This window comes from Drosophila serrata, unplaced genomic scaffold (assembly GCF_035046125.1).
Source record: "Drosophila serrata isolate PLE 108 unplaced genomic scaffold, ASM3504612v1 contig_302, whole genome shotgun sequence".
Classification (NCBI taxonomy): domain Eukaryota; kingdom Metazoa; phylum Arthropoda; class Insecta; order Diptera; family Drosophilidae; genus Drosophila; species Drosophila serrata.
This window is the reverse complement of record NW_028257200.1, coordinates 339,326-351,785: the sequence shown is the minus strand read 5'-3', so window position 1 is coordinate 351,785 and position 12,460 is coordinate 339,326. Positions and strand designations below refer to the sequence as shown.

The 12,460-nt window shown below is 34.5% G+C and overlaps 1 protein-coding gene across 1 annotated transcript in view; it reads left to right on the top strand.

Moving 5' to 3' along the window:
- Ziz (dedicator of cytokinesis protein Ziz) overlaps nucleotides 1–12,460 on the top strand; it is a 29,546-nt gene that overhangs the window by 4,326 nt on the left and 12,760 nt on the right. Inside the window, 1 exon segment of the mRNA XM_086837153.1 lies at nucleotides 1,261–1,302. Coding sequence (XP_086693279.1) covers nucleotides 1,261–1,302 — 42 coding nt within the window.

The following is a 12,460-nucleotide window of genomic DNA, read 5'->3' as shown; positions in this document are numbered from 1 at the left end:
TCGAATTAGCCATGTTTGGTAGAAAACAAAATTTTTAAAATTTTTGAATAAAAATAAAATTGTCAAAAATTGGGAACAATTTTAATATTTTTAAAATTTAAATTGAGTATGGAGATTTATCAATCTAATAAAAACTAAGATAGAAATTCTTTCCGAATTTGAATTAATGCATTTTTGGCTTAGTTATGAATTTTTTAAACTTTGATTTTATCGAAAAAATTGTCATTTAACAATATCTTTATTTGAACTTATTTTGATTTCTAATTCGATGCTAAACAGCAAGAGTATGTGAACTTCGTCTTCCCAAAATGAGTTTCCTTTCTTGTTTTAATGTCATTTTTATTACTTTTGAAAGCTAAATACATACATATATGTTTAAAGTGGCCAAAACAAAAAAGGGGTGAAGGGTGAGAGGGGAAGGTGAAGTAGGAAATAGAGTAGGTAAAATGGTCATGGCTCAAGTGCTTTTCTACTGCCATTACCCATTAGGTTTTTCATAGATTGGGTATATATGATTTTAGTTATCTAACTGGTTAACAGAAATTGTCATTTAAGAATATTTTTTAATTACTATTTGTATTATTTATCTTATGTAAATGCTTCAGTAACATAAATTATTCTTGAACATATGTAGTGTAGTAGAGTTTAAGTATAATATCACATCATCATTTAATTTTAATTTATTTATGTATTTAGCCTTATTAGTATTTAGACTAAATTGACGTCTATAGATGCGTGTAACAAAATTTTAATTTACAAATATAATTGTAAACTTGTAAATTATTTGTTTATATAAAATGTTGCAAACCATTTCATTAACTCTATCGTCATCTAGGTCACTAAATCGTTGGGAACCCTTATATTATTCTATCCTATTTGATTTATTTTGATGTGCTTTTATTGTTGCTAGCTGTCTCTTTTTTCGCGTCTGCTTTTTATTGTTTATTTTTTGTCTTTTTTCGTGATTTTATTCTGTGTCTCGGTCATCGTTTTTTCCGCCCCTCAAACCCCCAACGGAAATATCGTTTCCCAACTTTTATTTTTTGTTCAAGCATTTCCACCGAGTTGACGTGCGATGTCTGCGCTTTAATGAGCTCCACTCTGTTCCGATTCTATTATATTTGTTTGTATCACGGTTGTTGTATAGTATCATGGTCATCCAGCTATATCTTTCATCATCTGATCAACCTTTGGCTATTAATAACAGAGCTTGTGATACTGACCCAAACATTTCCCTCGTCTCTTTCTATATCATTTTAGATGAACTGCACTGGCCGCTCTCAGCGCAGTCTCTCCATTGTGGTAAAAATATATATTATAATCAAATATATATGCAATGAAATTGTAATTTTGTTAATAATAAGTGATAGCAGTACTCGAATTAATAATTGAATTTCTCTTAATGTTTATATCGATTTCTTGAAGGACAAACCAAGTTAATTATAAATATAAACTTCATTGACTCCCTAAAAAATAATGCTAACAGCCTTAAAATATATATGTATTTTATTATGGCAAATCAAATTTAATAACATAGTGATATGATTTAGTTCTCTCTACATTATTAATATCTGGAGCAATGTCAGTTACTTGATATACGTACCGAACCCGAGCAATAACAATAACCGGTGACCTCAATGTGTCCCTCCTTCGTTTTCCATTTTCATTTTCCGAGCCAGGCGGCGACAAAACTTTTATCGATTCCCCAATCTGACCTTGACTCGCTTTTCCAAGCTTTTCTCATCTCAGCGGTGCTCCACTATTCACTCTCTCGTTATTTTTGATGGCGCTCCTTTTTGTTTTTTTGCGAGCGTAATTAATTTTAATATGTCATGAGCATTTTAATTTGATTTTTCTCAAGCGATAAACTTTCTTTATGCATATTTTGCACCGACTGGACAAACTAGGAAGAAGCCACTGCCTCCGAGCAATTAAAAGAGCAATAAACGACAACGATGATGTTGGCTTTTTATGTTTCATGTTTATTGGTGCGACTGTCGTGTAAATATTGACATTGAAATCGTGCTTCGCAGCAGAACCCAACCTGTACCTGAAGCTGTACCTGATGCTGTAGCTGTACCTGTAGCTTGTACCTGAAAGCCGATCTACGAACACGATCCCCTACGTCAAAAAATAAAGTATCGTCATAAAACTGGTCTCGGTCTCGGTCTCTCAAGTGAGAATGAGTCGCATTTTCCAGTTTTCCCCTTTAGCATCGGCAGGTGCAATCATCCAAACGGTTGAATGCGTTCTATACCTTGAATCATGGACAATCCCCCATTGAGTTTTAAGTCTATAACGTGCCTAGTTGCTAGGATGTAAAAAGTATATGATAAGTACTTCATTTTCACGAGCTAAAATATATTGACTCACTAAAAGTTACTGCTTGGAACTTCTTTCAAATGAAACGAAGTTCTTCTATATTATTCACTAAACCTTCAAAATTATAAATATCTCACACAGTCTAGTGTTCTATACTATATATACACTTCCTTTGCCATGAGTGCGCCAAATTATTGTAGAATGAAACCTTCAATTTGTTTAGCTTAAATTAAATTGTTTAAAATTCGCTCTCGTTTTGTGTCGGACAAAGCCAACAACCCTCCATATAAATAAATAAATAAATAAATAAAAGCTTTACGGTTTAAATCCATTGTGCCGGTTGCTTGCTTTAAATTTATTTCTGTCTATTTTATTGTTCACAGTTGATGATGGTATACCAAGAATTTTGCGGCTGTTGAAAATCATGACTTAAATAAACAATATTTTTATTTACTCTTGGATTCTCACCTCATAAGGCATATTAATTTTCCCAGCTTTTGCTGCAGATTTTTATGCACTGATAAATTACAAACAAATGGAGTACTTTGTTGCAAAAACAAACTTGTGGGGTGGAGTGGGGGAAACTGTGAATGAAACAAATGTGAAAGAACCGAGACAGGTGCCAAATCACGAGTGCTGATCATTGATGGGTTGTAAGTCCATAAGGAGAAACTCTCTACGATGGAAGTGAAAGGTGTAAACTATTGTGAAGATTTTCGTTGGACTTGGTGTAAGCTTAACAAAAAAATAAGAAAAAGGGAACTTGGAATATTGTCACCTGGGTTTTTCGAAGGGCTTTTTGTCTCTCTACTTAAGATGGTTTCTCTTTCTACAAAAATTGAAAGTTTTTCAATGGGTTTAAGAGAGTATTCTTTCTGGGGAAAAGTTATATTTACTTTTTTGTAGTATATTATGTAAAGTTATTATGTTTATCTGCATTGGAGGCTTCTGTAGATAAGTCTCTTTATATAATTATCCATATAGATTTAAGTGATAATCTTCTACTTCTCAGATTATATCTTGTTATAAGATAAGATAAGAAGTGTGCTTTAGGTTTATCAGCTTGACCTAACACATAAGATTATAAACTTGTTTATTATGCTTTCATAATATAAAACTAACACTATAGAAGAGTAGCTTAAATTCTTCAATTATCCATCGGAAATTTAAGGCGTATTTCTTATGATTTAAGAAACCTAACCCAAAGGTTACTTAATATCCGAAATGATCATGAATTCAATGAAATCATCAATTAATTGGGAGTCTATATTTAATCAACTCGCAAACGCCTACACCAGTACACCCACATTACAGTTGAACCCAAGGTTTAGAAATAAAATAACAACTTCTCCTTTTTGTGTTCCACTAGAGACGAGATGTTTTTTATTTTTGTTTAACAATTATTGTCGACAATTGTTTCTGTTACTGCCGGAGTTTGGTGCTGATGCACTTTGCTCTATTGCATAATGGAAACAAACCAATTGTTGGAGAGCTCTTTTCATTCCGCCCATTCAACTTTGTCTCGGTGCTTCATTCAGAGTTTAACTTGTTTACAGCAAAATCATTTGCACATTGGATACACCATTGCCATACCCTCTGGCCATCACTCAGGGAACCCCCTCATATTTATAGAGAAACTACATTTGCATAAATAGAAACTTGCACGATGCACAGCAACAAAATTTAACATAATGTAAATATGGTTAGATAATGAAGATACAAATATATAAACATATTCAAAGATTTGTCTGAATATTTGTAACAGTTTCATTCAATTCCTTTTATGATTAATTGATTGTAAGAAAATATGTAACCCTACTGAAATACATTTTATCTTCGTTACTTAGAAATATCTTATTTGAATTGAAATGTTATTTAGTTAGCAATATCTGTTTAAATAATTCTTTGTTAAAATCATACAAATCATCAATTTATATGACATTTTTCCCTATGGTTACCCTTTCTTTTTGCAAATATTTTGTGCAAATTTCATTCACATTTGGCGCTAAATACGTAGGAGGGCGAAAAAAGGGGTGTTGTGAGTATGTTGTTAGCACTTTGCTACAGCTGACACACTTACCAACTTACTGGCAAAATAAAACAAAACAGGAACACTGCAAAAGCACCAACTAAACTCGCTTCCGTTTGGCAATCACAATGTGCCAGCTTTGTATTTGAAGTTCTGAGCAAATACGGCTCTGACAGCTCCACTGTTTTTTCCATTCCCATTCGGTAAATGGGTAAAAAGGCTACTGGCATATAGACACAAAACATTCATTTGACATGTCAGTAACCTTTATATATGTACCTATATATTTTTTCTGCATGTCTGATTTATTCTTTGTTCTGCGAAACTTTTGTAAGCCGAGGCTTTTGTTTTTCCGCAGAATGAAAGTTGGGTTTCGGACATCATCTTCACTGCCCTCAAATGGAGAGAAAGAGAACTTGGTAATCCAACAATATTTTGACACATTTTTGTGGCTAAAGATCGTAGAAGAAATTCTCTTTGAAAATATCTCAAAGGAATGAAGAATGTGTGTCAGTAGGGAAATATTCTTCTTAATAGAGTTCCAACAATAAATTTCAGTAGCTTTATGGGCATTCCTAGTTTTATATATCCATGATGAAAATTGAGATGTGATAATCATATGATGCCTTTCTTATAGTGTGATTTTTATAGGTTTTAGCAGGTCTTTAAAGCAATTAATTAAATATACATGGCTTTTTAATGAGGTAATTTATAAACTAAGCTATTGAATTTGCTTAATTTCTGCTGGGTTTTACAGAGAAAATAATCTAAGATTAAAATAGCTCTTTGATACTATTTTAAGAGCATATAAAATGCATACAAGCAAAACATTATTTACTACAATTTAATGTGATTTCACCTGACATCTTTTAAAGCATTTTTATGATCATTTCGTGATGGCTAGCACGATTGCAGCAATGTTAATTCAAAATAACATTTAAGGCAAGACTTTTTGAAGCCCACACCAACTTTAATTCCGCAATCGATGCATTTAAGCCCACAGCCTTCGATTTCGTTCTTTGAAAACTCGTTTTCCAGCTTAGGTCCTCCGCTTGTGGCCATAAATGTCAAGCCGAAGATTATGAAATGGGTGTGTCGAGAGGGGGGGCACTTGGACTTTTTGGCCAAAATAGAAGTTTATCGACCCCAAAGGAGATTTCGTTGGGATCTCCGATCCCCCGACAATTGAGCAATTAATGAGAGACACTTGATGTTTACGATTGGCCATTCGCCGCCGTGTAATTAACACATATTTCACACTCTCCCATTGCACACACAATGGAAAACCGTCGTCGCTACCATAAACGCAATTAGCTTGCCAGATTCTGCTGCTATTATGGCGGATGGTGGCTACTGGATGCTGCCAGACACATTGTACAATTGTAATTGAAAGTGCTAAGTACTTTTTAGAAAGTTGCCCCAGCCACACATGGCAGAAGACCCCAACCCAACCCCAACCCCATCTCTCGTCTCTCGAACACCCAATTTTCCACTGAAAAACTGCACTGAAACTGTCAACTTTCCAAGGCATCTGTAAATGAGAAGATATCGGGGCTACTGTCCGGCAATTAAAGCATCTTCCACAATCTACAATATTCTTTCAGCAAATGTTTGTCATTGGCTTGGACTCTTCCCCGATTGTTTGCTCTTGAGATACTCTATAAAGGGGGTTACGCGCTTATTCGAAATGATTTGGTAATAAATAATGATAATGATTTAAAGAACCTTTCTTTAAGATGGTGAATTAATTCTTCCAAGTATAAGGTTTTAATTTTCAGAAGCTTTTCAGCGAAAATCTTATATATGAAATAGGATATATTATCATAGTTCCCCCTTGAAATATTCATACAAATTGCTTTTAAAAACCTGCCTAGTCAAAGGGTATAAAATCGTAGGCTCTCTCACATCGTCTTCCTTTCACATTTCTCCAAAAATGTGTGTACGCTTTTCTCTGTTTTTCTTTTACTTTCTTTCAGTTCGATGAGTAATTATTCGCTGAACAACGAGTCATGACCAAGAACTGGATAAGTTTCCTATATGATTATATCTCTATCTCTTTTTACTGCGTGGGAACTTTGTGTCTTTGTCTTTTAGTTTTCCACTTTTCCACATTTTTCCTCGTTTGTTTTTTTTTTGCTGCACTTGCTTTTCCTGCTTTTAGGGCAATTATTTTTATGCCGGCTCAGACTTTTTTTCTTTTGTTTCATATTGTCCTCAAGGCTGTTTCTGGTTATTCTTGTACTTCTGGTTGAGTTGGCCAACACAAGTTACCGGCAATGTGGAAACCAGATGGCTTTTGACCTTCGTAGGTTAAAACCCTGAAGGGTCAGAACCTGCTTTATTGTGGAAACAAGCGTTGTTTTTTTGGTGCCAAGGCAGGTGTTTTTAACTATTACAATTTGTTTTATAATAATGCAATGTGAAATGGGAGAAATAAATATATATATCTATACACATTTAAAATAAGAAGCAACAAGAAATGAAGGTAACTTCGGGAAAATAAGCTTTAAATATTTGTCTTCTTTGAAACGATATTTCTTATTATTTCTATATGCAGTTTTTGTCAACAAATTAATGTTTAAAAATCTCAGAACTAAGCCAAAAGAGGAATAATTTTAATTCGGAATCCTTTACTATGCAAGTTTTTATTAGGTTAATAAATCTATATACTCAATTTAAAATTTAAAGAAATGAAATTTTGTTTCAATTTTTGACAATTTTAACGATGTAACCCCTTATAAAATTTGAAAATTTTTGAAAAAAATAAATTTTTGCCGGGCATAGCTAGATCGACTTGGCTGTTAATGCTGATCAAGAATATATATGATTTATAGGGCCGGAAATGACTCCTTCACTTAGTTTTAAGCTTCTGACTAAAATTTTAATACCCTGCAAGCGTATAAATATATATACAAAACAACTTATTTATTATTTATATAAATCTAAGTAATAAATTTTAAAACATTTCTATGGTAAATTTCCTACAAGTTTAGAGTCAAAAGTTGTGCAACAAATGAAAGTGTTTGCGGAACTTTTACCCACCCTGAACTAAGACGTATTTAAACGGGTCTAAAATAGTAGTCATCATCTTCGTCTGCTTATGTGACTTACATAACTTTGATCGGCAGCGATTAGTGCATTATAAATATCGCATAGTTATGCTATAGTTGTGTCTCTGGTGTTATGGGGAGTATGATTTAAATGCTGCTTATGCATCACACAATTCCCTCCACATTTCTCTCATTGTGCGGACAACAAAAAAGCCATCTAATGAATGGCGATGCCAAAGTATTTGTATTTACTTTGAATTGAACGAAGCTCACTAATGATAAGCTTCCTCATTTGTCCCCGACATGTAAATTTGCCTACGAAATGGACTTGGAACTGGGTGAAATTCGTTTGCCCATATTGAATAGAATATATCTTGCTTAGAAAGTTCAACTTTTGCCCGGGCCATAAATTATTTAGTTGTATAACTAAATGCGTGAAATTTGTTGATTTGGTAAAAAACAAACCAAAGCTCACTTGTGTTTTCCGTTTTTTATACTTTATTTATAAATGTATATATTTTGGTGTGTGTTTTTTTTTTTGCAACATGTTTTTGTGTGTTGGAATGCCTGGAATGGGTGAGGAAAACTGCTGACTTGTCGCCACCTTTATGGGTGGGCCAGTTACATATCTCACTTGCACTTGGGTTTAATTTTTTCTTTTTAATTTATTTACTCATGTTTTGGGTTCGTTGAACCGAGAGTCACAGTAAAACCCGCCGAAGATGACCAAAACACAAATGCCTTGCTGGGCCGAAACCAGTTCCCCAAGTCGCAAATCCAATGACTGGACAAACCTCTCCATCAACCTCATCCATCCATGAAACTGATAAAGAAAACTCTGCCTTATAAATACCAACAATTATAAATAAATAAATAAATAAAATAATTGTATATGCATTTAATCATTGCAATTCAGACGGAGGGCAGCAGGAAATCCCTGCATGGGCATAAATTTATGGAATTTACATGCCGGATTCCTATGCCAGAACGGATGCCAGCTGCCGTTTTTCCCCATTGACTTTACAGTAGGAAATCATAAAAGTTGTATATTTTTTGTTCCATTTATTTGTTTATGTGAGTAAGCAAATACTATACATTGAATTAAAATAGTATCAGCCCAAAAAATGGGGGCATTCCTAGCAGACAGCCAGAAAATGTTTGCGAAAAATGCAAAGGAAAAAGTTGAGATACAATTGTATCTAAACATTATTACAGATTTTATTATATGTATCTGCCAAAACACCTATTTTCAAGTTACTTAAAATAATAAATATTTCCCAAGAACCCATTGTTTTTATGTGTAATTAACTTAAACATTAACCTCTTTGAGTAATTGTTGTCCAATTAATCTTTGAAATCCATAGCTTTGTTTTAATTCAAACCTATAAATAAGCTAAATTAAATGCATTCTCCATAAAACTTCCTGTACTTTTACTATTGCACTTTCAAAGCTTTTAAAATCTACAGAAAATGTCCATAAAAACCCCACTTACCCAATCGAAAAACACTCGAAAAAAATCAACTATTTTCGTGTAGGTCAAAAGTTCAGCAGACGCAGACACAATAACAACAACAAAAGGCAAAATCATATGCAATATATGACTTAAGGCTAAATTTAGTCACAATTTTTTCCATGCCCACAAAATGCAAATCAGGAAGGGAGTAGCACATCGACCACTTCAATGGTTTCCACTTCAAAGTGAAATCTAAATGAGCCGAGCTAACATTCCATGACCCTTTTCAGTTCAGATCTATATAGCAGACATAAGCATTTATACTATATATTATATATGTATAGGAAGGCATCTTCTGCCGCATTGTTGCAATTTCAATTGATAAGCGGAGAAATAGAAAGGGACACCGCCGACGCTTCAAGTGACATTCAAGACATGCCAGGGACAATCAATGAAAGTCAAGCCTTCTTTATTTTTGCAGTAGGGGAATGTGGCGATGAGGGGCTTCATTTTGAAAGGGGAAAGAGGTGTGACTGCCATTGCCACTGAAGGCCCGGCCAATGTTTCACTCAAATATGCATAAATCGTCACGTTTTGCCTGCCGTGGCGCCTCAAACCGCTAACTTCAAATTGAAACTGGCTGGTAATGATCGGTGTTGACGGAATTTAAAAGGCCAAAATTAGTTACAGAAAAAATAGCTAAACATGTGTTAAAAAAACTTAAAAGAAGAGATATAATAATTTTATTTTATTATGAACAAAAAAGAAAACTAGCTTCTAAAAACCGAAATTTATATACCTTTGCAGTTTGCATTGCATCTATAGCATTGTATGGGATATTTATCATAACTAAGCTTAAAATATTGGTATTCCCTTAAATAGAAATTTTTATATGACAAATTAAAGTTTAAAAAACTCATAACAAAGCCAAAAAAGCATTAATTTTAATTAGGAAAGCGTTCCTATCTTAGTTTTTATTAGGTTAATAAATCTGCATACTCAATTTCAAATTTTAAAGATTTAATTTTTTTGCCAATTTTTGAAAATTTTAACGATGTAACCCCTTATAAAAATTTCCAATTTTTTTAAATTTTTCAAAAATTTTATTTTAAGCCGGGCATAGCTAGATGGGTTCTGCTATTGATGCTGATCAAGAATATATATGATTTATCGGGTCGGAAATTACTTTTTCACTGTTTTAAAAGCTTCTGACTGGAATTATAATACCCTGATTATGGTATACAAATCTAAGGAAATGCTAAACATAATTTAAACAAAACTCCCTAATTTATTGTAAAAAATTCTCTAAATCCGCAGCATTATATGGAAATTTTAATAATTTCTTTAGATCACTATAATTTTTCACACTTTATAAGTTAAGCTATCTAAAAACCATTAACACGAGACACGAACCTGCGCTGGTCACTGATCGCCAGATGATGAGTCTCATGGAATCTCTGGTGCCTTCACGCCTTGCTAGACCAGTTCAGCTTGATGGGATCCTCCACCGCGAATTTGCGTGTCCAGCGATCGACCACCGTGGCGTTGCATTTTTGTTTAGTTTTTGTAAATTTGGATTTTCATTTAGCATTTAGCCAATGCCCCGGCCGCAGAGAAAAAAACCCACGAAAATATTCATATTGTTTGGGCCAACTTTCTCGGCAAATTGATTTGGTAATTGGCCGGCCGATCGCTGATGGAAGTTTACCCTTTTTTGCGTAATACCTGTGCACTTGTCGTGCGCTTGTTTGCTGTAGGTGTAGGCTTGTTACCTGTAGTTTGGTTTTCATATATTTTGTGTTGAAGCTTGTCGCCGGTTTTGGGGTTTAATTACATAACTTAAAAGCGACGTCGTCGTCTGCCAATTTGCATGCGTGCGTGCCAAGAGGCGAAATGGAGGAGCCGCAAGAAAAGGCCCGGACCTGAGCTCACAATGGAAAACGGAAAATGCTTTCCCCCGAACCCAAACCCAAACCAAAAAGCTGGCCAAGTGGGCGAGTGCATTGACATTGCCGCTTTTACTTGAAGGGGCTGGTACTTATGTGGGCGTGGCCTGGCACGAAGTGCAATTGAGTGGGATCAGGGCCAAAGCCAAGGCTTGTCAAGGCACCAGCTGGCCGGTGGATATGATTTTGATTGTCATTGATTTGTTTTTGATTTTAAGATCAATAATTCTTTGGGAATTTCAAGCTTCAAACTTTTATTAAATATGCCCTGACAAGAGGTACTATTATAAATTTAATCAGAGGTTTTCTATGCAGTGAAAGAGTCATTTAAATTATATACATTCTTAATCAGCATCAACAACAGAGTTATCCAGGAACAAAATGTTACTCTTCCGAAAACCCAATTTTTGCATTTTTAATAAAAGGGAATTGGAATACAGTCAATATAAAAATTTACAGAATTTTTTACTCACCGATTTCCTTAATTTCGAGATTTTATCTTCTATCCTTCCTTCTTCGGTATTTAAGCTCTAGTTTTTGGCTTATTTCCATCAGCAATGTATAAGTCTTTTTATTTACACTTCTACATCACACGAGCTTTTAAAACAGTTAATTGAAAGCACACCGCAAGGGAACAGTTATTTGGCAACTTTCTGAAGCGAGATCACGCGACTTGCGCATGCACACAAAAATGCATTGACTCCCTCGCACACACATACATGTAAACATAGTGGCGGCTGCCGCTGGGGCTCCGTTGCCCACAGGAGTCTCAGTTGTTGTTATTGTAGTTTTAGTGGCTTTTATTCATTATTCACTTGGTAATTGTTTTAAAAACGTCTTGTTTTTATCACATATGTAGTTATTTGTTAAGTTTACATCGGCACTTGCTCAACTTTAGTTTTTTTCTCGTTCCATTGGCCGCCATTACACTTGCAGTTAGAAGGAGAGGCAGTGCACTCCTTTTAATTTGTGTTTATTCTTTAAAAAATCACTTGCTTCATGCTGCATTAAGTGTTCCTGCATTAAGTGCAATTAGTTTAACTGATTAAAACGTTGGGTACAAATTAATAAACGTTTTTTCGCACTTAAAACCAATTTTTAGCAGCGGCAGCACGCGTCTATCTTTACTCTTGCAAATTTTGATCTATTTCTACGCCTCTCTTTCTCCTCCCTCTCTTCCTACCTACCACACTTGCATATGGTATTTGCGATTTGACACTAACGCGATCTTGGTGTGAGAGCACTCTAATTGGAATATTTTGGCGATGCTGCCTTACAATTTCTGCTGCCGCTAAAAAACGTTAATCTTCCGAAAAAACCTGTGTTTATACCTACTAAACGTTTTAATCAGTTCAACTAATTGCATTTAATGAGGGAACAGTTAAATTAGCATTAAACAAGTGACTGTTTTAAGAATAAACATAAATAAGAAGTGAGCGGTGCTTCTCCCTCTAATTGGAAGTGTTAAAGCGGGAAATTGTATGTGAAAAACATAATTGCAAGTGTATAACTGCAAATGCCCAAGTAAACTTAATAAATAAATACATATGGGATGACCATTACCAAGTTAGCATCGAATTAAAGCCACTTGAACTGCAACAAAAACAACTGAGACTCCCGAGGACAAGGGAGCACCAGCTGCAGCCGCCACTATGTAAG